Source organism: Varanus komodoensis, unplaced genomic scaffold (assembly GCF_004798865.1).
Source record: "Varanus komodoensis strain SLA01 unplaced genomic scaffold, ASM479886v1 scaffold3, whole genome shotgun sequence".
Taxonomy (NCBI): domain Eukaryota; kingdom Metazoa; phylum Chordata; class Lepidosauria; order Squamata; family Varanidae; genus Varanus; species Varanus komodoensis.
In genome coordinates, this window is record NW_025335761.1 from 32,218,004 (window position 1) to 32,244,221 (window position 26,218).

At 42.6% G+C, this 26,218-nt stretch overlaps 2 protein-coding genes across 12 annotated transcripts in view; one reads left to right on the plus strand and one right to left on the minus strand.

Moving 5' to 3' along the window:
* Positions 1 to 11,815, minus strand: part of RALGAPA1 (Ral GTPase activating protein catalytic subunit alpha 1) — a 171,594-nt gene extending 159,779 nt beyond the window's left edge. For all 11 annotated transcript variants that reach the window (XR_006415374.1, XR_006415375.1, XM_044436720.1 and 8 more), the window contains exon 1: positions 11,427 to 11,815. Coding sequence is in view for 9 of the 11 variants with exons in the window: in XM_044436720.1 (XP_044292655.1) it covers positions 11,427 to 11,532 (106 nt within the window). In the remaining 2 variants the exon portion in view is untranslated. The remainder of the gene's footprint in view (positions 1 to 11,426) is intronic.
* Positions 11,816 to 20,046: 8,231 nt separating this feature from the next.
* The window catches only part of BRMS1L (BRMS1 like transcriptional repressor), a 43,390-nt gene continuing 37,218 nt past the window's right edge, over positions 20,047 to 26,218 (plus strand). The window contains exon 1 of the mRNA XM_044436939.1: positions 20,047 to 20,330. Coding sequence (XP_044292874.1) covers positions 20,195 to 20,330 — 136 coding nt within the window. The 5' untranslated portion in view covers positions 20,047 to 20,194. The remainder of the gene's footprint in view (positions 20,331 to 26,218) is intronic.

Sequence of the window (26,218 nt, forward strand, 5' to 3'; positions counted from 1 at the left end):
GTCCCCTTGCACAGAAAGAACAGCACTGGCTGTTCTCCAAGATCAGAAAAGTGACCTTGGAGGAAGGAAAAAGAGGGTGTTTTGATGGGTTGGTAGGGGAGGAGACCAGAGAGGCCAGGATACAAGCTATTCTAAGCCTCTGTCAGCCTGCTTCCTTCCCGGTCTGAAGTGCCATTGTGAGACAGGCTAAAAAATCTGTCTAGGGCAGGAGGGTAGGGAGTTGAAGACTGCCTCTGCTGCTGCTCCTCATACCTCACTGGGTGATCAAAAGCATCCAAATTCAGGGGCTTCTGAACATCAGGGGTGTAATTCACAGGATTCTACCCTATGAATATTTGATTTTTTTCAAGTAGTTTGGGTCAAATATCTGTGGTGTAATTGGGACAAAAAATTAGCATGGAGGGTTTTTTTTAAAGTTATGTTGTTCCTACATACAAGTAAAATAACCATGCAAGACTAGCTCTCTCTGGGGCAGAGGTGGGTAATTTCCATTGATACAAGTACATACCACTGATTTTCACTCATTCTCCCCTCTCCCCTGCAAACCTAACACAGATCCCTCACCCAACATTTGTTACTGCTGTACTACCAAATTTGCAGCCAAAATGTGACACTGCTGTGGCAGTAGAAAAACTCTGTTTCCCTAAACGGAACTTCCTGGAAGCTTTCAGCAGCACACTTTGACTTTAAAGGAAAGTTTATGCTCCCTCTAAGCTTTGTTGTAAAAGAAAATACATGATTTCCTCACCCCCAAAGTTTGGTGGCAAAGCTGGCGGCAAAGTAGTGTGGGCTTTGTGTTGCACCTTCTCCTCTAGAGTATCAGAACATTTTCCAATGCAAACATAAGCCTTCTGATATTACTCAAGGCCCATTATTTTGCAAAGAAACATTTTCCAGAAAATGCATGCATGCATGCATTCATTCATTCTATTTGTTATAGTTATATCCCACCATTTTTCCTTTCAAGGGACTCAAGACAACATAACATAATTCTCCTCTTTCTCTCAATCTTATGCTCACAACAACAAACCTGTGAGGTAGGATGGGCTGAGAGTCTGTGACAGTGTCAGAAGCTAGTTTCCAGCTTCTTTCTTTCAAACAACAGACAATTCTTTGGCAAAAGTTCTTTCTTGCTGGTGTATATCCAGCAAGATATAACCAGCAAAGAGTCTCTGAGCATAAGAGACTCTTGGGTTCAGTGAACAGAGAGGTTCTTTGAACCCAGATTAGAAACTATTTCCAAGATCCCTCCTTTTGAGTAACCCTGGACCTCACCCCTCTGGGAGGGCCCTTCCGGAGATGGGCAAGTCTCGTAGCTGTAGGCAAGCCTTCCAGACGGCTACCCTTTCTCTCCAGCCACCACTTCATGGAGTCACAGATCAGACCAGGCGCCTCTGGCTCTTCCCCCATGCCCATTCCTGGCACTTCCAGACCCTGCTGTTTCTCAGAGTCTGCCTTTTACTATCTGGAGATAGCGGGCTTGAGATACATTCTCTCTCCTCTATCATCTCTATGTCTTCAGGCCTCCATTCCCAGACATCATTGTCCTCATCTGAAGACACCCTGCCCTGCAACATATACCCAGAGCAACTGCATCTTTCATTTCCGACAGACTGACCCAAGGTCACTTACTGAGCACCCATTGAGTGGGGACAAGAACTGGAAACTCCAGAGTCCCAGTCCCCACACTCTCAACTACTACACCACACACTACCACCATATCACCATCAGGACAAGATTTCAGAAAGTCACAAACCAGTTGGAAATTTACCACCAGCACTGGATTCTAACAATATTTTATGACTTCTGATAAAAGGGTCTAAAGGATAAGAAAAAAAGGGGGTCCAGTTTCTTGCTGTACACAAGTCACCCACCATTTGCTAAAACAGCCTGCAGGAGTTTTGTCAACTACAAGACCTATGAATATAATAAGGGAAAGGAAACCTGAGATGAGACTGGGACAATGTTTTTCCAGAAATTGTACTTGGGTGATTGACTCCATTTGCCTGAAATGGAACCATGGAAACATACTCATTATTACGTTTTGACAAAACTGTTTCGGAATTTAGCAAACAGGAAGATGTAGCCTTTAAAATTGACCAAGGAACCTCTGATGGTCTATGGCATCAGCTAGCTGCCCTCATACATTTCCTGAATTGGGGATATTATAAATATATCCCACAGGACCAAATTGTAAGACATGCTAAGTTTTATTTATTTATTTATTTATTTGGAATTTTTGTATGCTGTCCCATTTGCATAAGCCTCGGGATGGCTTCTGACATCATAAATAAACAATCGTACAGATAAGTACATATAAAATATAAAATCTGGATTCATCCTGGCTAAAAATTTAAAACCAATAAATAAATAGTATTAACAATTACTAAAATATCATTTAAATAAAAAGGTCTTGGCATGGTGCCAAAAAACGAATAACGACGACGCCAGGCGGACCTCTCTGGGGAGCGCATTCCATAGGTGGGGCGCCACCGCAGAGAAAGCCCTCCTCCAGATACTCACCCTCCTAATATCTTTCACGGAGGATTCCTGGAGGAGGGCCTCTGCCGCCGATCTCAAGGGGCAGGAGGGCAAATATAGAAGCAGGCTTTCCTTTAGATATCCAGGTCCCAAGCCATTAAGGGCTTTGTAGGTGATAACCAGCACCTTGAATTGGGCCCTGACTTCGACGGGGAGCCAGTGAAGCTGGTAGAGGACTGGGGTTATATGAGAATAACAACCAGTCCCCGTCAGCAACCTGGCTGCTCTATTTTGTACCATCTGAAGTATCCGGACTGTCTTCAAGGGCAGCCCCACCTATAAAAGTATAAAAACCAAAACAATAGCACTCTGTTCCTATTTAGTTTAGTGCTTTAGTTAAAATGTGTATTTGGCTGTTTTTGTGCATGACAGAAGTATGGGGGGATATCAAACTATCTGTGAAGACACCTTGATTGTGAAAGAGGTATGTAGAAACGTCTCTGAAGAGCACCTGAACCATTAAAAAAAACACACAGCTCAAGAGCAGGTGGGAAATCACACCATCACAACATAATTCCACATAGTTTTTCAGCCTCAACCAAGGCTGGAAAAATGTCCACAACGGGAACATCCTAAAATCCTAGAATGGCAATTTCCCATTCATCCACAAAGAAGTTGGTACTGCTCCTCAATTATCATCTGTGTGCTGAACTATCTTCAACAAGGCAAAAGTCAAATGCAAAGCTAGTATAGCATGAGTCCTTCATTTTTAGACCATGCAACAAATGGAAGTTCTGTGGACAGTGCACAAACAGAATGTTTAGCATGGGAATATAACTTTCTCCTCATCTCCTTGTATTTAAGATAGTAAAACTTTAAAGCTAGTGAAAGCACATGTATCTGGGAAGAGCACAGACAGAGCATCCAGAACGATCAAAGGGCTGCAGCAACTTCCCTTTGAAGAATATATTTCAATAACTGGGACTATTTAGCGGGGGGGGGGGGGGGAAGCTGGGGAAGGTGAGTACATAAACTTACAATCTCTTCTATGCTGAAGGAGAATTCTTATGGCATTATAGTAGTTTCACCTACTGCACCTCTTTCCAAAAACTAATTTGTTCTATGAGCCTTGTGGTAAAATGCAGGGAACTTACTTTAAATAAATAGATATGTCAGTGGAAAGTAAACATGAAAGTAAAACAACACTTAAAAGACCATTGTGTCTACCATTATCTCTTACCCAATGATTCACATCCAGACTTATTGTTGTGTAGGCTTAACATGATCTGCCCCAATAAAAGGAAAAATGAGAGGACATTCCTCCACACCAGGTGTGCAATATCCTCAGGCCATGAACCTTCAAGACCCATCCCCCTAAAGAAATTATTGCTATTATTGCCAATCTCAGAGCAGAAATAAGAGCAGGAATTCTCCTTGCCACCACTCTTCCTCCTTTGGGTGAAAACAGCAGGAATGGGGATGGGTCCTAACTAGTACTGAGAAAAGCACTAACTCACCTCAGCTGATCATTTCAAACTGCAGCCCCATGGGGATACCAGGCATGACAGAGATTCCATGGCACCAGATAAAATCTGTCCTTCTCTCAGCAAAGAACGGCTAATATGGGTGGGGTTACCTGGCTGAAATTGCATTCTTATTCCATATTCCTGCTCTACACAGATTACAAATTAATCATATATGTCTGGTGTAGTGGTTAGAGCACTAGACTAGGATGTGGGGAAACGCAGGTTCTCATCTCCTCTCTGCCATGAAGCTCACTGCGTAAAGTGGTCAGTCACTTAGCTTAATCAACCTCACAAGTTGTTCTGAGGACAAAATGGGGAGGAGAGGATGATCAGATATATAACTTGGCCTTCTTAAAAGAAAGGCTGGATGTAAAAGTAACAAATGAAAATAAATAAAGAGGAGACCACAAAAACTACTAAGTTAATTAAAGGGGGAATAAATTCTAGGGGCCATAGACAGTGTCTAAAGGACTATAAAATAGTTCAGATTTGCAGCTCCAGGGTCAAAGACAGTGCCCCAATCTTAGTAGATGGTATTGGAGCTCTGACCCACTTTCTTCACTGGGATGGAAAGAATCTCACAAGCTGATCTCCAAGACTGAAAAGGCAATCTAGTGAAAATGCAAGACAGGAAGGCAGAGGAGACAAAAGTAGCCTCCACTGCTCCTCCCACTCCATACTGGTTGATTATAAGCCTCGACTATTGTATGCTTCTCGCTTCAGAAAAATTTTACCGATATGCAATTATAATTGATTAAAATACATGATTACTGAATTAATATTTGTTTAATTAGACAGAAGTCTTAGCCAAAACAAAACAAAACCCTATGAACCTACTCAAATCTAAAATCAAAGGAGGAATAAACATTATTTCAGGTTGATATATTTCCTTAGTTTTCCAAAAATGCTAAAATCAGCAGTTTTCACTACCTTAGCTTCTCTTCTCAAAATCTCTTAATGTAAGAAAAATGTATATTATTGTGTTGTTTTAGGCTGGATTCCTATGCACATGTAAAAATGGAATATGTATCATTGAACTCAAAGAAAATCATGGAAATATGTTTGAAGATACAGTTATTCCAATAAAAATAATTACCAAATAAATTTTTGGATGTATTCAACTTAGTATTTAACATATAAACAATGGAAACCCAAAACATGCTTACTTGAAAGTAAGTAATTCTAATGAGACCCGTGTAAGTAGACATCAGATAGCAGCTTTCCTAGTCTTCTATTTCAGTTCTCTTTTAGCTACTGAAAGCACATTTCAGACATTTTTTCAGCATTTATGTCAACATGACATACTATTTTAGCTTTGCTTACTAAATGTAAGCCAAATACAAGTAGTCCCTAGGTTAATAATGATTTCTGCTCCTGAAAACAGCCATAAGTCAAATTTTTATATAAGTTGGACCACAAGAATAAGCCAGATATTTGTCTTAAGAAAGAATGAGACAATGAATACACATGCATGTGTGCACATGCACCGCACGCGCACGCACACACACACACTTTCTATGCATATAAATACTTAAATACTTCCACAGTCACTAAAACATCTTAATCACAATATAACATTGTAATAATGATAATAATATAGCAATAATAAAGTAAATATAGGTACTAGAGAGAGAGAGGGAATCTGTTTGTATCTGTGTAGGTACAGACAGTCCCCATGTTATGATTGCCTGGATTATGATCAACCCATATGAATGAATGCATGGACTGCTATAAACCCTATATAAATGTCTCTAGAGAAAAGCTATGAATATCTCTAGGGAACTACGCAACACATTTGGTGACACATCACCAATAGTCACATAGTTCCCTAGAGATAGTCACAGCTATATCTAGAAAATTATGCAACCTGTTTCTAGGGAACTATGCGACATCTTGATGATTTATTATTTATTTATTTATTGATGCATTATCAGTTTTTAGAGTTCTACTACAAAAGTAGCTTTTCAAGTAGCATGCTATTATGATAGCAGCTCTGAGATGTTTTACCTACCTGAAGAGAAGAACAGGCATTTCTTAAAATAAATATTGTTAAGAATTCTCATGGGGCAAACATAGGTCATCATTATGCAGTCCTTTCAAATGAAGCTTCAATCTACAGAATGGACATAGTGGGGGGGGGGGGGTACTCTGACAGAAGGAAACTTGTTTCCTGACTTAGCACAAGTTCCCTGCATGAGAAAAGAACTAACATTCAGAGGTGTACATCTAGTAGTGCAAGATGTTGTACATCTTTTGCACAACATCTCAAAATGAATATTAATGAGTCAACATGCAATCTTTTATGCATCTCAAGATATATAATAGAAGACCTTGTGCAAGACCTTTTGCAGGAAATTTCATATCACCTCAAGATGAGTACTTGAGCCAAGTCACTTATGAGTGATCTTTCCCAATAGTTCTTCTGCACCAGTTTGCAGAAGTGCATTACTGCCAGAATTTCTTTTGCTGGCACATCTCAGGATATCAATAATCTTTAACTTAAGTTCAAGAACTGAAATATTACCCAGAATACAATCTTGTAATTTCCAAGGTACATTTAACACAAAACTACTTATTGATTTATTGGTTTCTGTAGAGAGATGTGATAAATGCAGAAATTACAACACTGAGTAAAGAATACATGTTTGCAAGGTTCTTTTAAATACATAGCAGTATATATCTGAAGATTTTGTTAATAGTAATGAAACTCTGTATGAGCCCTATCTGGTCTGAGTTCTTAGTACCTAAAGCAGTGGTCTTTTACCCTTTTTTGGGCTACTGCCCCCTTTCCTCTTGGGTGACAACCTAGTGCCCCCATGCCTCTTTCTTTGCAGTACAGGCACTAGGGTTGTTGAACCTTAGCTGAATTAATCAATATTCTTTGCTTGCCTGGCATCTCTCTCTCCCCATCCCTTGTCCCCACTCTCCCCAGGGCATTGGGAGGGGGACACCTTGGTGAATAATGGCTTGCAGGGCTGCCAGGGTGGGTGGGTGGGAGGGAGACGGTCCTCAGCAGCAGCGGTGGCAATGACTGCGAAGCAGGTCTGGATGGTCTAGGGCACCAGCTGGCTTAATCAGCCCTGCAGGGAGGAGGGTCCCAGCTCAGCAAGCCACAGCTGTGTCACATCTTGCCCACCCTCTCCCCTCACCCCTCCCTCATCTCTGCTCTCAGGCAGGCTTCAGGGCGGAGAGCTTCAGGGCAAGGGGTACTACAGTGGACGAAGGCTTGCAGGGCTGTGGGGGAAGGAAGGCAGGCTCCTCAGTGGTCCTATTGTAGAAACTTTTGCCTTTTTGTTCTCTTTATTTCTTTTGTAGTAGTAATCTATACAGGCAGCCCCTGGGTTATGCACATGTTCGGTTCCTAGGAACATCCTTAAGTTGAATTTGTATGCAAGTTGGATCACATGAGTAGGCCAAATGTTTGCCTTAGTATATGTATATATTTTACTTTTCTATGCATATAAATCATGGCCCATAAGGAAGGCTGAGCGCAATAGGATTGAGGCCTTTGAATTGTGGTGCTGAAGGAGACTCCTGCGAGTCCCTTGGACTGCAAGGCGATCAAACCAGTCAGTCCTAGAGGAGATCAACTCTGACTACTCTTTAGAAGGCCAGATACTGAAGATGAAACTCAAATACTTTGGCCACCTAATGAGAAGGAAGGACTCCCTGGAGAAGAGCCTAATGCTGGGAACAATAGATGGCAAAAGAAGAAGGGGACGGCAGAGGATGAGGTCTCTAGATGGAGTCACTGAGGCAGTCGGTGTGAGCTCAGGTGGACTCCGGGAGATGGTGGAGGACAGGAAGGCCTGGAAGAGTGTTGTCCATGGGGTCGCGATGGGTCGGACACGACTTTGTGACTAACAACAACAAACAACATGCATATAAAACATGTAAAAAACACATCCATATTCACTAAAACATCTTAAACTGCAATGATGGTGGTAATGATGAAAATACAGTAATAATAAAGTAACTATATGTACTGAAGAGAGAATCTGTATGTGGAGATATACAGTACTGTAAAAAACAAATGAAACAGTTTTTAAATCAGTTTAGAACATTACTGATGTAACATTAACATTAACTGATGAAGAAGGAGATGGACCTGCTGCCGGAAAGTCAGGGTTTGATTGTGCTGCTGGATAGCTGGGGGTGGCTGGAGTCACTTTCTTGAAGCAGGCATCAAGGGTTACTTGTACAGTCATTTTCTTTTTCTCATCATAAATGACTTTATAGCAGCTGAGGGCCTGGTTATAAGGGCAAATGCTAAAGAAAAATCAAAGGCCCTTCATGTGCCCTGAAGCACACTGGCTTAGGTATGCTCAAGCTGATGCTGTGGAACAAAAAGCCATGAATACTCTATCTCTAGTAAACTAGGCTGTCACTGATGACAGGTCTCTAAACGCATCATATAGTTCCCTAGAGATATGTCACATAGTTCTTTAGAGATAGTCGTGACAATCTCTAGCAAATCTCCACCGCTAATGAAAAGCCATGAATATCACCAAATGTTTCAAGTAGTTCCCTAGAGTTATTAGCAGCAATTAAAAGAAATATTCATATAGGGTTTATGATAGTCTATGTATTCATAAGTATGGGTCATTTGTTACCCAGAGACTGCCTCTAACCTCGTAGTGCCCCCTTAATGCCCCCTTTTTCCTCTCTGCCCCCCTGCACCATTTCCAGGGGGTGGTACTACCCACTTTGGGATTCGCTAACCTAAAGGAATGCCTTTTCTTATATATGCCTACTCATACACTTCTCTGAATGCCTTTTCTATTGGAAGTCAGAAAGGCAGCCAAAAGACAGCAGCTTTTGTGTACCAAACGCCCTGCGCCTCTCTGTAGAGGACTCTCTTGGGAGATGCTCACGCAGCACCCACTTCAAGCTGCAACCCCATTGATTGTGCCTTTGCTACTTATACTTCCTATACCCTGCTGAGCTGAAGCCAGTAAAGTAGGAGGATCATTCACCGTGTAGCAGATTTTCACTCTACAGGCTCTGCAGGCCATCTAGCTTGAGTGCTTTGAAGCAGGCTGAAGGACTAGACATCTCCTCCCCTCTGCTCCATGCCCTTCCTTTCCCTTGGGCTGCTTTTCTTACCTTGGAGAAGCAGCCAGCATGGTTCTTTCTGTGTCAGCTACAATTGGTATATAGGAGGGTATCTCCTGCTGCCCCTTCTGAGATTGGAGCACTTTGACCTCAGAAGGGATCCTATGGACTCTGGGACATTCTGTTAGCACACAATCCTATGGCCTCCCATAGGTCTTAAGACCCCAACCATACAGCACTGAAAGAACTTTTTTTTATCATCAATTTTGTTCTGTATTGAATTTTCCTTGTCTCAGCAGTGCAATCCAATGAGGCTGCCCACACCCCTCAGAAAATGGGGAATTATGAGCATCCAATGGAAGGCTAAAGGAACATCTAGGCAAAGGTCACATCACATTCCTCCTGCCCTGCAGAAGATTCAGATAGCCAATTTTGGCTGTATAAATCTTTTCTTCTAGAGAGCAAAGGTGACAGTCTGAGATGCCACCAGAATCATATCTTAACAGAACCTCATACTTCCCTTCCCTGCCCCACAATTGCAAATTTGTCCACATTGTGTCCCTAGATAAAATATTTTATTTAAAAACGTAATAACATATAACACCTGAATAGTAAACTTCATGCTTTCAATTTGGTTTGACATATGTACATATTCAGAGCCTGAATTTACCCTAATAAAGATGTGTGTTCTTGAAACACCGGATTTTATATTTTATCATACAGTGTCATAAAGTACTCTAGAAAAGCTGAACAGGTTTTTAACTCCACATGAAAACAAATGGAACAAAACGCTTTAAACAAGTAATCAACAGCAATTACCAAAACTGTACCAAAAGACAGTCTGATGAAATGCTATCAAAACTTCTGACTTGTCAAACAAAGCAGGCATGTTTTTATGTGTATAAGTACCAAAATAACCTCCAAAACAATGGAAGTCCATTAAGTCCTCCTATGACCCTAACCATATAAAAATCTGCACTCCAGAATATTCTTTAAATAAGGAAATCTAGCATTACTTTTCAGGGAAAGCTTGAAGCTCAGTGGCAGAATACCTGCTTTGTGAGCAAACAGTGCTAGCTCCAATCTCCAGCACTTCCAGTTAAGGCTGCAACCTTGCGAGAGGTGCTGCAAGTTGATGTGTAAACAGTACTATAGTAGATGAACCAATGATCTGACTTTGTAAAAGGCAGCTTTCTGTATTTTCATCTATCAGGAATGCTTAAGTACAGGACCACTTGCCTCAGGTCAAGAACTTGGCATAGTCTCCCTCCCCCTCTTACTTTTATGACTACATTAAGCACTGTTTATTTTAACAACTATCACCAAATCCAAAAAAGAGTTTTATGCCTAATAAAGGCTAACATTAATTATGAAATAATGTTTTGTGATCAATTAGACTCCAATTACTCACAAAAGTTGATGACATAATAGTTAGTCTCTAAGTGATAGAAGAGTCTTTCTTGCTTTTGCTCCAACAAACAATTATCTCTCTGGAAATTGTCAGAACCAAAATTAGTAATCCCATTGCATGCTTTCATCAAAATGGATCACAAAGTGACAGTATACTGCACAAATAAATATCAATATATCAGCCCATCCTGGCATTGTCTTCCTGCAACTTTCTATCATTAAGTTAGGTGCTGGAGAGAAGAAGCAGGAATGTAAGAAACTTTTCCTGGCCAGGCTATATTCAGAAGAACCATGAACTCGGCACAAGAAATCAAACTGAACAGATTCAGTTATCCCTTTCAGCTGGATGGACTGTCAGAGAACTTCACAAGAGGCAGCATAAAAAATAAAGCATTACAATAACAGGTAGCCAAAGTAAGCCTTTTTTGACAAGCCGAACCACAACTTAAAACCAGAGAGATGACACTTCCCTAATCAGGTCTAGAAGAACCCCCTCAAACATGATGACAACACAGGGAGCGTTGAGCAGGCTGCCTCATCCTGGCATTCAAGTAAGATGGGTATGGGCCAGCATGGGTGTGTGCAAAACACAGTGGAGGACTTCAATGCTTTTCAGGTATCTTTGCTATTTCCCACAGTGCCATCAGTGTCCCGGTTGTCATGCCAACAGAGTTGAGTAGGTTGGAGCTTCTCCAGCTTCTACCCTATTTCCTTTTCTCTGCGTGAATGCAGTTGCTTTCCTGCCTCCAAGTGCACCCTAACACCTGCTCCCCCCGCCAAAATAAATCCTTTTAGCGGCGGCGACGGAAAACCAGCGCTCGATGCAGAGTAAGGCCGTCCCTCCCTTCGGAGAAGACGGCCAATTCCTGGGCTCCTTGCAAGGCAACTCACACACCCCACCCTACCCCGTCCCTCAGCCCAAAGGGCCTCGAGCCGCCGCTGCCTTCTCCTCACCGATAACGACGCGCAGGTGCTTGAGGCGAGTGAGCGGGTCCTTGCGGGTGTCCAGCACCTTCTGCGTGGATTTCCGCACATCGCCGTGTGGCTTCTTGGAGAACATCCCGCCTGCGGGGCCACCGGGGCTGCCTCGTTGTCCTCCTCCTCGACTCGCCGCCGCCGCCGCGGGGACCCCCCGAATGCTCGGGAGGAGGCGCGTTGCGGCCTCCCGATCCGCGCCCCAGTGAAGGCTCCCTACATAGCAAACGACGACGCCTTAAAGAGGCGGGTGCGGCCGGCGCACTCCAGGCTCTCAGGCGCGCCTTACTGGGAGAGGGAGGGCTAATGGTGCTGAGGCAGGGCTAGCCTTGGGTTTCTCCCCCGCAGCGCCGCGTTACTTCTCCCTCCCTCCCTCCCCTACTCAGCTCTCGTTCTGCTGCTTCACGACAGCCGTCAGGTGCGAATTCCAGGGTGCCCATGGCAACCGCCTTCGCCCTGACGTCATAGCCGAGGGACTGGAAGGGCTGGGAAAGCTTTTCCGGTTGCTCGTTTGCAAGGCCGAAGACAAGAGTTGCTTGGGGTTGTTCCTACTTTGCCAGGTGCTGTGCTATTTGTCCCGGGCGGAAGACCGTGATTTGTTTTCCTTTCTTTCCAGAGCTTTATTCGAATCCGAACTCATGGCAAAGGGTGCTGATCAACCTACAGCTTTCCGAAATGCAACCTCGGATATAAGCCCGGTAAAAGTGATTGTTCACAATCAGAAAATTCACTGAATTTCAGAATCTTACGGACTGTAAGACTAAAAAAGCCTGCTGGAAGAGTCTGCACACACTCATTTCTAGGGGCAGGGTAGCAATACCCCGGATTATATGTGTCTACGTGTGTTTTTTTTGTTTGAATGTATATACATACATAATAAGCCGAACTTGTTAAAGGAAAATATTTAACTCTATAGTGATAGATGATTGCAATTTACATGTGTAGTGTTCACTGCTGTGCTATGCACCAGTGAGAGCCAGTGTGGTGTAGTGGTTAAGAGCATGGGACTGGGACTCAGGAGATCTGGGTTCGAGTCCCTGCTCAGTCATGGAGCCAACTGGGTGACTTTGGGCCAGTCACAGACTCTCAGCCCAACCTACCTCACAGGGTTGTTGTGGGGATAAGAGCGAGGAGGAGAATGATGTAAGCTGCCTTGAGCCCTTTGTAGGAAAAAGGCAGGATATAACTCGAAAATAAAAAAAAATATAGCAAACGTACAGGCACTGCTGCTCAGAATAAACATGGATTGGTTGTCTGTCCCTCAGTGTTTGAAAACTTGTGTGAGAATGTGAGAGCTCTATGGCATAATAAGCCTCTCTATCACTTTGGGCACAAGAGAATAGTGCCTTGATTGACTTTCTTGGACCTTCCACAGGTATCCCAGGGTACAATGCAGGGACACCAACCTTCCCCCATCTCTGCCTGACAGTAGCATGGGAGCAGAGAAGGACACCCGTTGTTTTGGCTCCACTGATAGCCATCATAACCAGTCAAAAGGACTGGCCATAGTAGTGGTCCCCAGTGGCAGCCGCTTCTCTGCCACACCCCCTTGGCTTGAAACAACAGGTAGAGATGGCAGGGAGAGAGGCATTGCTTGTGAGGAGACCCAGCAGAACACAACTCATCCTGTCTCCAAACAAAGTAGCTACCCTGCTGCTGCCCCCTCAAGCCCTACATGGCAATGACAACAAAGGAGTGGGACAGGTCTCACCCTGGCTTACAAAGCGTACTAACCAGCATGAGTGGTGGGATGTGCTTCTGCCACATGCTACTTCCGTTAACCGCAAGTGAGGTTTGACTGACATGACTGACACAGCAGTGATATCATCTACTACCTCCCCAAGCCTTCAATAGGAAAGCCAGTGACAGCTGCCCTTAAGTGCCATTGGGGTAGCCAGCACCACTCTTACCAAGACGCTCACTTATGAGGTCCTCCCCTCCCCAGTGGATTGCACCGTTCAGATTCAGATCACATAGCAAGCCATCAAGGGGCACACAAACCCTCTAACAAGCCATGACTTATGTGAGTAGACTATAAGCCCAACTGAAATGACAATGACAAAACAATTTTGGGTTTGCACAACACTGTAAGCCATCTGCTTGTCCACTCTACTGTGCTTTTGAAGCCACAGTGGCTTACCTTGCTGTGTTAACCCAATCAATAAGATGTTGATGTACTTTCACTGGTATCCTGGGAAGGGGGATAAATCTTTTCGTTCAGTACTTAGCACTAACTTTCAGACATTTTAGGACTGTGCAAGAATATAGTCCTTCTATCCTAGAGGTTATTAATTCATTAGGATAATAAAATCTTTTCTACATATATCTGGATACCTTACATGATCAACTAGCAAAATAAACAGGCTATTCCAGATTATTTCATTTCAATACCACCCTGCTGAAGCTCTCTGGGTAGTTTACAACAATGCATTGAACAAAGCAATAATATACAATAGAATTATAAAAACAAGGATGTTAAAATAAATTTAAAATTATTTCAAGTATCTTAAAATATGCAGTTAAAATATGATTAAAAAGACACAAAAAAGAAGAATCACTTTGACAATCTGCTCAGGCTTGTAGATAAGCAAGGTGATCTTTAAAAAAACTGTGTAAAGAGCTGTCTTGACCTGGCACTGAAAATAAGTATTATTGGTAGCCTGGTGAGCTGCTGCACAAGGGGTTGTTCCAAAGATGGGAAGCCCACCATAGAAAAGCCCCCCTCTCTAATTGCCACCCCCCAAGCCTTCCATGGGGTTGGCAGTTGGATGAAAGCCCCAGAGGTTAAGTGTAGTGTCCACACAGATTGTGGCTGGGAGAGATGCTCCAACAGGTATTGCAGTCCTAGGCACCACCTTGAATTGGGCCCAGAAGCATTCAGGCAGTCGGTGCAGGTGGGCCAGAACCAGTCTTGCATGTTGGGGCCTATTAATCTTGATCATTACTCTGGCTGCTGCATTCTGCACCATCTGTAGCTTCTGAACTGAGGGCAGTCCCATGCAGAGTGCACTGTAGTAATCTAATTAAGAGTTTACCCATGGGTAGATTACAGAAGCCAGACTATCTCTGTCTAGATAGGGGTGTAGCCAGGTCACTGGCCAAAGCTTGTAGAAGGCACTCTGAGCCACTGAGGCCACATAAGCCTCAAATAACAAAGATGGATCAAGGAGCACCCCCTAGCTATGAACCTGCTACTTCAAGGGGAGTGCAACCCCATCTAGAACAGGTTGAGCACCCCCATCTGGTCAGGGGAACCACCCATCAACAGTATCTCAATCTTGTCTGAATTGAGCTTCAGTTTGTTGGCCCTCATCCAGTCCTTTGGTGCAGCCAGACATGGATTTAGCATATCCACAGCCTCACCTGCTGAAGATGAAAAGGAGAAATAGAGCTGTGTGTCTTCAACATACTGGTGGTGACACATTCCAAAACTCTGGATTCAGCAGTTTCATGTAGATGTTGAATAGCATGGGGGACAGCACAGACCCTTGAGGAACTCCATGCTGAAGAATCCATGGGGTTGAATAGTATTTCTCAAGCACTACCTTCTGGAGATGAACCTCCAAGTAGGCACAGAATCACTGCAATGCCATGCCCCCAACTACCAACTTAGTTGTCCCCACAGGATACCATGATTGATGGTACTGAAAGCCACTGAGAGGTCCAGGAGTATCAACAGGGTGACACTCCCCCTGTTTCTCTCCTGGCATAGGTCAAATTGGAGTCCAGCACTGAGCAGGGGATTGGACCTAAAGGCCCTCTGGCACCTTCCAACTCTATTATTTTATGATTCTATTACAGGGTGACCCTATGTTTTCACACCACTGGGACAATACAGGTAGCATTCTCACAGTAATAGTCTGTCTTCTGGAAATTTGTCCCAGGTAATTTAGTTTCAAAACTCCCACCCAGTAGTTTTGCCCTTTACTCAATTGAAACACAATAGTCTCTCTCTAGGAGAGCAAAGGGACACACAAATAAATTAAAATAAGAATTCAGAAAATCCATAAATAAATGTAAGTAAGTTTCAATCTTTTTCAACTTTTCAAAGCTTATTCTAATAGCTCCCTGCAGCACTGCACATGTTGGCTTGTCGCTACCCGCTACACTATGAGGCAACTGAAATCAGTGTGAATCTACTTCTTTTACATGTTGTTCTAGATGCCTGAAAACCTGTTTCTGAGATGTAGGTACAAATTAGTAACTTACTTAAACATCCACTTGCACTCAAGGAGTCCTGCAGACAATCTAAAAATGTAAGGAAACAATATAATTTATATCTTTATGTAATAACTATGGCCGCCACACTAGAGAGAAGTGCACCAACACATTCAATGAGAGGCAAGACAAGCGTTATTGATCTGAACATTGTGCCAAATCCTTGTGATAGAGAGCTGGACAACTTGTGACTCTCCAGATGTCACAATCCATAACTCCCATCAACACTAGCCAGAATAAGCAATTGTGATGGATGATGGGTGTTGTAAGCCAAAACATTTGGGAGACCACAAGTTGCTTGCCTGTACTGTAGCACAGCAGATCCTCATTGATAAAATTTACTGTGGTTTAACTAAAAGCAGAGGCAGAAATCATCTAACTACCATATCTCTACAGCACAGGAGCTCATGTATTTGTTTCGAATACCAGAACTGAAGGGAGCTAACAATCCTTCCACACCAAGAGTCACTCATGGCTACTAAACCTTCTTCTTGGTATAATAATTTAACTTTCTGTTGTTAAGCAATTGGGAGTCAGAAACTCCTGCTGATCTGCTAGAAAATCTCTAGAGTTCTACAAGTAGATCCAGGACAGAAGAGAGAAGCAGAATTGTAGATGAAACTGTAGAACTTAATTCACAGCTTTGTAATATTCAAGATGCCGGGTGACTGATACAGTGCAATATATATATATATATATATATATATAAACTTCAATTCCCTTTAATGCTTATTAATAATGTGCAAATTATATATTGAAGGAACTTCATTGAAATACTATATTGAAGGAACTTCATAGACATTATTTTGTTTTCATACAAATGTATTTCTCAATAATCTGGCATCTGTGTTATACAGAGATTAGTTTTTATCTTGCCTTACCCTTCACTGAACTTCAGCTCCTACAAAAACAAATAGTACAATGAGTCAGTTAGTCTCTAAGGTGCCACAGTATTTCTTATGGCTACTGATTAACATAACCTAGAATTTAAATTAATGGGAACTATGTACATTTCTAGTTTGTACTCCTGTTTACATGTTTTGATCTCCCATTTGCTCTGGCCTAGTCCACTCCAGATGTGTTGAACTGCATTCCCCATTTTTCCCAGTCACAGCATAATGGGAATAGCAGTCCAACACATCTGAAGTTTCCCAGATGCTGTATTCAGTCTTTGCTTCTTCTATTCAGATGCAGGGACCCTTATCCCTCACAAAAGTCCGTGTCCCTCTGTTTCTTTCTGGTCCCATTCTTAGTGACAAAAATACTGAGAAGTGTGCCTTTTATTTATAGTCTGTTATGTGCACAGTTATCAAACCCAGTTTCACTCATGCAGCCTCTTCCTTTTTCTGATTATTTATTTATTTTTCGGTTTATATCCTGCCTTTTTCCTACAAAGGGCTCAAGGCAGCTTACATCTCCTCCTCCATCTTATCCCCACAGCAACATCCCTGTAAGGTAGGTTGGGCTGAGAGTCTGTGACTGGCCCAAAGTCACCCAGTTGGTTCCATGGCTGAGCAGGCACTAGAACCCAGATTGTCTGAGTCCCAGTCCCATGCTCTTAACCACTACACCACACTGGCTCTCCTTTTTATCGTTCAATTTTTTCCCCTTCATCATTAATCCTATCAGGCTTAAGTACATTTTCTGGGAGTAAGTTCAACTGAGTTCAGTGGGTCCTACATTTGAGTAGATGTGCATAGGCTTGTACTGTTAGGCTACAATTCTATACATATATCATTGAACTTAGTAGGGCTTACTTTGGAGGAAAGATGCATAGAACTGCAGAGTAAAACCTTTGTTTTGTACTTGTACTCTTATGCCCAAACACTAAGGATCAATACATCTATACTTGTTGATTGCAGGGATTCTATGTAAAGCGATTTCTGTATATTTGTACATGAATTCCAGTATGTTCCTTATGTACCAGGAGCTGTCCAATTAATTTACCTGTCCCTGTGCTCTTTTATGATTGACAAAATACATTATTTCTATGCAATTGAATTATTCATTATAGACGTTAACCAGTTTGAAAAGCATTGGATGTCATTGGTCCACAAGATGCAGGATATTAGATTATATTCAAATAACACATTGGCATAGAAATGACATGTGAAAAAGGCTCAAGGAAGTGTATAACACACTCATGCACGCAAAACAATCTCAGATTGCTGCACTGGGGCAGGACCCCAAACTTCTGTGCAAAAGGTTCAGACACAATATACATACAACTACAGTGTAAAGCTTTCTAGTACACTGACAAGTAGGTGTGGTAGATCATAGAATCATAGAACAGTAGAGTTGCAATGGGCCCATAAGCCAATGGGGTCCAACACCTGCTCAACACAGAACTCCAAGAGCACCCCTAACAGAGGCCCATCCAGCTGCATCTTGAACGCTTCCAGGATAGGAGAGCCCACAACCTCCCTAGGTACTTGGTTCCCCTGTCTTACTGCTCTAACAGTCAGGAAGTTTTTCCTAATGTTTAGTCAGAATCTGGCTTCCTGTAATTTGAGCCCATTATTCTGTGCTGTGCACTCTGGGATGAGATCCTGTCTCTCCCTCTGACAACGTGCTATTGCTGCTGTTTCCTTTGTCTTACAGGATGATGCATGGGGAACAGGAAGTGTCCTTTGAGGGGTTGCTTTAAAAAGTTAAGAAATATTTTCCTTCCTACTGGATGTAGGCAGAAGACATAAATGAGATAGTTTTCACAATGGAGAGAAATTAGATTCCAGTGCTCTACTGGGACTGCTGCTATTTAATTTATAAATGATATGGCATCAACAGAAAGGCTGACCCAAGAACTGGTGCTGCCTGAGACAAAGCAGCAAATGGTGGCCCTTCCACCTACTTAAGTAATAATACCCAAATCCAGCACATGAGGGAGAAAAATCTCAGTAGCATCTCTTTCAATCCCTGGCAGTAGCAATATAACAGCATCAAACTAAACAATTAACATTATGCCACTGGCATAACATTTTGCCATGATACCCAGAATCTGCTGCCTGAGGCCACTGCCTCACTCTATTTAATAGTAGATCAGGCCCTGGTCAATGACTTGATTGCCAAATTTGTGAATAGCCATTGCAAAGCAGAGGACAGCAACATGGCTCTTTCAGGTGCTAATGGAACTGCTTCCTTGGTAATCACGAAGGCATCTTCTCATCCTCAAGGAAAAAACATCTTCCCAAGGACTAGAATTATTCAAAAGTAAACAACCTTAACCCTTATTTCCTATGACTGTTTCAGTAACCTACATAGATCTAGATGCATTCTTAAGAAGGAAAGATGGTGACTGACCAGAGGTCTCTGAATAAAGGGTAACATAATGGTAATATTCATGCCAGTCAGTAAAAATGATAGATATTGCATTCCTAACTTTCCATATACACTGATGGCAACTAAACTTTCTGTCAAAGAGAGAGATCTCGGGAGTGTGGAAGGCCATTTAGGTAAAATATCAAATCTAAGTCTGGCCACATCTAAAATACTCTTCTGATTAGTCTCACTATAGAAAGAATACAGAGCTGAGAAAAGTGAAGAGGAGGACCAGTAACGTGAAAAAAAAGCTTTTCAGTTGTAGGAAAGGCACCTTTATAAAGGTTAAGGCTAGTGTTGTTTCTATTCTTCCAACAGTTGTGTGGCTTCTTGAATATAACACTGATCTGCATTAGTACTGTCAACTTTCCAGAATTTTCTGATAGTATTTGAATTTGTCTAAATGTCACAGAATGTGATGCTAAGCAATGTGCAGACATAAGGAAAATGGAAGGGTGTGTTGTAGCAACACAAACACTGCAATCCCACACTGTTGTGCAGCCTTCATTCCCTCTCCCCCCCCCCACACACACACACCTTGCAAAAATTTCTGTGGGTGCCCATAACTTCTTAATAACCTTCGCTGGAGCTGTTCTGTATGGATTTGAAGTTAGGCCACTCCAAATATTATATAAACACTTTATCTGCCGCATCCAATAAAAACGTGCTTCTGAAATTCTTAGGCTGCATTTTGTAACCAGTTACCTGTAAGAAAACCCTACCAGACTCAGTGAGGATTTTCTCAGTTAGACGCGTTTGGGATTGTGTTGGGAAATTACTGATCTTATTATACACTCAGAATGTGAGATTTTACTCTAAGAGTTGTTAATCTTCGGAAGGTACGTTCGCGTGCTTGCTGATCATTACACAAGCCAGTACCCTTTCCGTTCCTGTCTCTGCCGATCAATCTTCTACCGCCCCCTCAAGGGGGTGAGCAGCTCTCCTGGGCGACTACATGTCCCAAGATGCTCCACGACACGGAAAGCTCCGCCACACGTCGCTTCGGCTGCGGGAGCCCCCCATCCGACGCCGGCGGGGCGTCCACCAATGAGCGAAAGAGAGGAGTGTTAGGTTGTGCCGGGCTGAGGCGGATGGCGGGGTTTCGCTGAGGCGGAGCTCTGGCGCGTCTGAGGGCCGGGTCGGGCCGGCGGTGAGGTTGCTGTCCAGGTGCCTAGCGGAGCGACGCCGGGCGTCGGCGGAGCGCGGGCGCGATGCCGGTCCATTCGCGGGAGAAGAAGGAGAACAACCACGACGAGATGGAGGTGGACTACGGGGAGAACGAGGGCAGCAGCTCCGAGGAGGAGGAGTCGGAGAGCTCCTCCGTGTCCGAGGAGGGGGACAGCTCAGGTGAGGCGGGCAAGGGGCGCCCACTTGCACGCGTCGAGGCGGGAAGAGCCCGCCTCTGCTTCGCTTGGGTTAGGTCGGTGGGTGGGAAGGAGAGCTCCGCCCCGCCTCGCCGCCGGCCCTGCCTCCCTTTCGGTAAAGCATACGCCCCCTCCCCTCCCCTCCGCTCCCGCATTTCCTCCCGCACCGCGGATGATCTCTTAGAAGGCTCCCTGGTTCTGAACCACCCGCATGGGAGAGCACAGATCTGATAAGTGCCACTCATGCCCACAGTCGCGGAGACCCTCCTTTTCCCCCTTCTTCTTCCACAGCTTCTTCCCCGCAAATCATCATATTCCACTAGGATACCTGTGGTGGCGAGCATTGTCAGCAGGCTGCCCTGGAAGAAATGGCAATTTTGGATTTCCCCTTTCTTTCAGCCTTGCCAGTGTGCCATGAATGACTGGCACAGGGACATTTGGCCAAGTAAGCTGACATAAGGTGTTTGGGCTAGTCACTTTCTCACCCACACAGTTTGGAAGATGTCCTAGCACAGGGGACACAAGGTTGTGCCCTGCGTTAGTCCTACTTACAGCAGACTCTGAAATAAATTAACCAGCCTATCCCAAGCTAGACCAAGGGCCCCGTGCCCCAGTTAGGATGCTGGGAGTCCAGCACATCTGGAGAGCATCATATTGGGGAAGACTAATATTGAATACAATCCATCTGGTGCAACCCATAGCCCTTAAACTCTTAGGCCTGCCTGGCTATTTTTGCTTTCCCTTCATTGAATTGATAGATGTCTCATGGTCATATTTCCATAAATCTCACTGCTAGCCTTACCTTCTGCTTCTGTAAGTATAGGATATTTCTGATATAATATCACTGATATTTTCTGTCATAGTTGCTTTCTTTTTTCCCCTTATCTTTCTCTTCTTACCCCAATCCAAATATATGGAGTATTCTAAAATTGCCATGGCAAAACATGCCCCCCACCCGCTGCACTTCAGATAAAAGTTCCCTGTCTAAAAGAGTCTTCCTCTCTTCTCTGGCTGCACCACACTCGCCTATGCTCTTTTTTATTTTCTTCTTCTCACAAATAAATGGTAAGTCCCATGCCTTACAAGAAAACAAAAATAATCAGTGCATCATAACAGAAAGAACATTCTTGCAATTAAATTACCTATCCAGAGTAGCAGCCTGAAACTTGCATTTGTCCCTCTATTGCCAAGAAAAATTTGTGTGCAAAACGTTGGACAATTTGTGAAACTTTCTGATTAACTTCTCAGAGATGTTCTAAGGGCATAGGAGTTGACATACCTAGTACATAGCTCTTGCCTCTAATGCTCACTAATCAGATGCCTCTGTGAAACTTAAAAACATGGCTGTCTGGTGTTGGCTTTTTCCCAGCATCCAATAATTGGTATACTTGAACTATGCTTTACAGCCATAGTTAAATGTGTTCGCTACTTTTTAAAAGCCCCCTAAACTATGCATTCATGAGGTAGAAGTCCAATCACACAAGGGGACTTCTGCTCATGTAGTGGGAATTGCCTGCCCTCTACTTCCTGCAGCCTCCTGTGGATGACCCAGATCTGCTCTGAAGAATCTATCAATCTTCCAGAACAGCTGGGGGGCACTGAGCTGCTGGGAAAAAAGGGAAATCCATTCCACCAGCAGTTATTTGTGGCTGGAAGAACAATACAATTGGATACAATTCTGTATATGTATGTCCTGCATAAGTATAGCTATTTCATTTCACAAACCTACTACTGGTTACTTTCAGTAAGTCAAAATGTAATCTGTCTCTCCCCATTTCTGACATGTTCAGAATTGGATGTTACACATGAGAGTGTTTCAGAAATTAATTTTTGTACCCACTGTAGAGCTGCCCAACATCTCAAGTGATGGTGCCCAGCAGCAGGTTAGTTTAATTAAGACACATTTTAAGTTCCATACTTGATGCTTTTCTTCATTTGTATAGTTCATCCAGCATAACGCCTGTGAATCCACAGCTCTTGGAGGTCAGGGTTTGGAATGCATCCTGTCTTCTCATTTCTGATATGTGTTTAGAAAGCATTTCTTTACTTGAAGAAATAAAGCTTTGAGAGCACAGGGTTCCTCTGCATTCCTTAGGCTTATTAAAAAAGAATGAATAGCAGTCTTTTGTTCTCATTTTTCTCCTACTTTAGTTTCAGTAGATTTGGCAGGCTGTGGAACGTCTGCTTTCTGATAACTACTGTGTAGTCTGGTTCCAGTCAACTTATAGAGGAAGGTGAATATTTTGCTCTCTGGGCCAATAGATCAACTTTAACATAGTAAACTGCTCCAAAGTAGCACACATGTTCTTGCAAACTCTGGACTGTATCCAATGTTAGTGCTACTTCAAATAGAGTCATTGGAATGAATGGGACTTCATTAGTCTTGTTAATTTCAGAGGGTCGACTCTAAGTAGAAATAACACTGAATACAGTCCTCTTTTCAAGGCACTTGCATCTCCCTTTCACTTTGGTGCAAGTAGATCCCAAATCTACCTACCCTCATTCTTTTTCTTTCCATTAGCACTATTAATGTAGGTTTTATTTGTCTTAGGGAGCAGTCCCCACCAACTAAGGTATTGCTCTTCCAGTGGGGAAGGTGCTGTGTTGGCAAGACACTACTTACATTTCTGGAGAGCTCTAGGTTCTCCAGAGAAATCTCCCAGTGTATTCCAAGTTGAGTTAAAGGACCACAGGATTCCCGTTGTCCTTGTTTTATTCCTTAAAAGTTGCAAAAGCAGCAAAGGAGGGATGTTTTTCTTTCTTTTTCCCTTAGGAGTGAATTGGCCAACTATTAAAGTGAACACCATCCTGCCTAGTAGCTGATCATTTGGTTTCTTTGGCCAGGTACTCTCTTGGAAAAAAACCCCTTTGAATCAGTGTTGATCATCTTTAATAGCTCAGCTGTTGACTAGTGTCCAATGATAATAAGATAGGATCATAGCAGAAATGCTATGCATAGGCAGCCTTTGCCTATGCATATGGACTCTGAACTATAAGAACGCAGGGGCAGGCTTTTTGTGTCCTTCCCTCCATGTAATAAAACTGTGTATTTGATGCTTTTGTTTTAACATTTAATGTATATACTTAGAGCTAAATCCAGTGTTAAGTGAGTAGATATCTGCTTGGGCAACAGAATATTCCCTTCCTTTCCTCCCCCACCCACCTGCTTTAGAGGACCCCCAACCATCAGGAACAGTTTGGAAGAAATACAAGGAAGTGCAGGGAGAAAGAAGAGAGTCGATCCATCTGTGATGCCCATGCAACTGTTGCAAGAACATCAGATTCAAAGCTCCACAAGCTCTTGTGATTGATTCATCTTAGGGCTTCAGTCAGATTATAAGATGCAACATTGCCATAAGAATCACTAGACATTTCCAAAAGATGAAGCTTTAGTTGAGACCTTAATTCTAATCTCTTTAAATTACCTCTGACTGTAAATCAAGATTTTTGGGTTCGCATTCTATTATATTAAAATACTGCTTGAGTAAGCCAAGTGTAAAAGCAGGCCTGATTCACATATAATGAGCTGTGTAGTTCCCTGTGGGGTTTTTCATTACAGCAGCCACCACAATTTTGAATATTCAAGTAACAGTGGGGATATACTGTAGCTTGTTACTACATGCAAAATCATTGAGGGTGGATTTTTGGAGTGGCTGACAAGCTATCCAGAACAAATGGGCTGTTTTAGGGTTAACTTTTCAAGCACCGCAGCAACCCACCTTTGCTGGTAAACTTTAATGGTAAGCTATGGTGCACCCCTTCCATGGTTCATATATTCAAAATGATGACTCCCGCTGATGACTTCGCTATTAGGTGCAAGTAAGAGGCTGGGCATCTTGTTCTGACATGAGAATGGCTGTTGATAGCACTACGACAAGGACAAGATTTTTCCAGCCTGGAGTCTCTTTTCTTTTGAGAGGGGAAAGCCTTAGCCTATAAGGTGTCTCAAGATAGTTTCTGCCAGTCAGTTCTTCCATGCTGTTGACTATTTTACTAATGCCTAGGAATCATCTGTGTTCATGAAGAGATACTATAAAGCTTGCCATAAAGAAATCACATGTATTCCTTACTATGTGAAGATTCTGGAAGGCACTCAATGATTTCAGTTTAAAAAGATAAACCTGCTTGATTGAGAAAGACTCAATCAGCCTTTCTCAACCTGGTGCCCTTCAGCTATTTCGGACTTCAGCTCCTATTGCTCCTAGCTAGCATGATGAATGGTCAGGAATGCTAGGAGTTACAATTGAAAAATAAAAACTTCTGGGGAGTGCCATGTTTATTTATTTATTTGTAGTATTTATATACTGCTAACTATTTTAAAATCCTTTAGCAGTTTCCATATAAAACTAAAAATCATAATTGAATCACATTTAAAATAAATTTTAAAGCAGTACCATATGACACAATTAAATTATAATGAAATAATGCAGAGCACCACAGAAGCAGTAAAATAGACAATATGGTTTTATTACAGATTAGAGAACATCTGAGTGAATGGTGCTTTTTGAGGAAGCATTTGAAAGATACCAAGTGTTCTGCCTCCTGAACAGCATGTTGGGAAATGTTGGCAGCCAGTACCGAATTACTGGCAGTCAGCTTTTATCCCAAATAATCCAGAAGTCAAAAGGAAACTTGTGTCCTTCTGATGAGTTCTGCAAATTGTATGTAGCCCCTTAATATGATTCCTGTGTCCCTGGCCCTCATAATCTTCTAAACTAGGCACTGTAAGAGAGACAGGCAGATATACAACTTCCAAAAAGCATTGCTGCTAGGGCCTCAGTGCTTCACATTGGATTGGAAGTATGTTTTACCAGCAGTTTCCATTCTGCAACATTAGTGGATTTGAAACTGCTGGTAGAACAAATTTCCCCTTCCCTGGCAACTCCCATATGCCTCCAAATCTGCTCTGAATGGTTGCGTGTCCTGCATGGCTACAGAAGAGATTATAGTGGAAATCCTGTAACATGAGAAGGTCAGTTACATAGCAGTGGATTTAACCAACAGGGTGAAACTTTAAAATTCAAAACTTTGTTTTGAATGAAGTATTTTAGAGTCAAGCACTAAAGTACTAGAACTGGTAAATTTCTGAAATGCAAATTTTATTTCTTGTTGCCTTGGGACAAGTAGTAACCCTATTATCTCAATATGTTGAAAACATATTAGTGCTAATGTTCAATAAGTGTATATTGCTTTTTCATCATTCATGCCATTATTTCCTTTCTCCTGGGCTACTGCCGGTCACCCTATTAAATATTGACTTGACAATCCCTATCACCAAACACAACTATGTAGGGTTGATAGTGGCTACGTTTGGATGTCACTATAAACCATTGATGGAAATGAGTCTAGCCTCCATACTGGTCCTTCCCTCTGTCCTCTTATTTCTTTTGCTCCAGAGCAGCTGGAATGATGCATTCAAAAGCATTGGCTTCAGTTTGTTATGAGAGTTTGTTATGAGCTTTAATTTAGCGTATCATCCAAATTTGTAAGTATTGGCTACTGTTAACTGGTTTGCCTGAGACTAGCCAAATTCAAATCATAGTTTATGAAACTGGCTTGTTCCAGCAGACTATAGTTAGGAATAACCACGCATTACAGTAAAGATGATATTGCAGTCAATTGAAATCAGAAGCCAAAACTTCTAATCATTTCCTTCTGTTCATATTGGAGGAAGAAAGGGGAAAATGTATGAGCATAGAGGGGTTCTGGACTCGTTCCTACCAAAATTAACCTTGGAGGGTGAGGTGTGTATCTGAATATAGCCACTGTAAAATACTCCTGAAAAAAAATCCAAGAAAGCTGTTCTGCACTATTATCTAAAAATGACATGTGAGTTACCAGAAAGTCATTTGCTTTAACCCTTACTAAAGC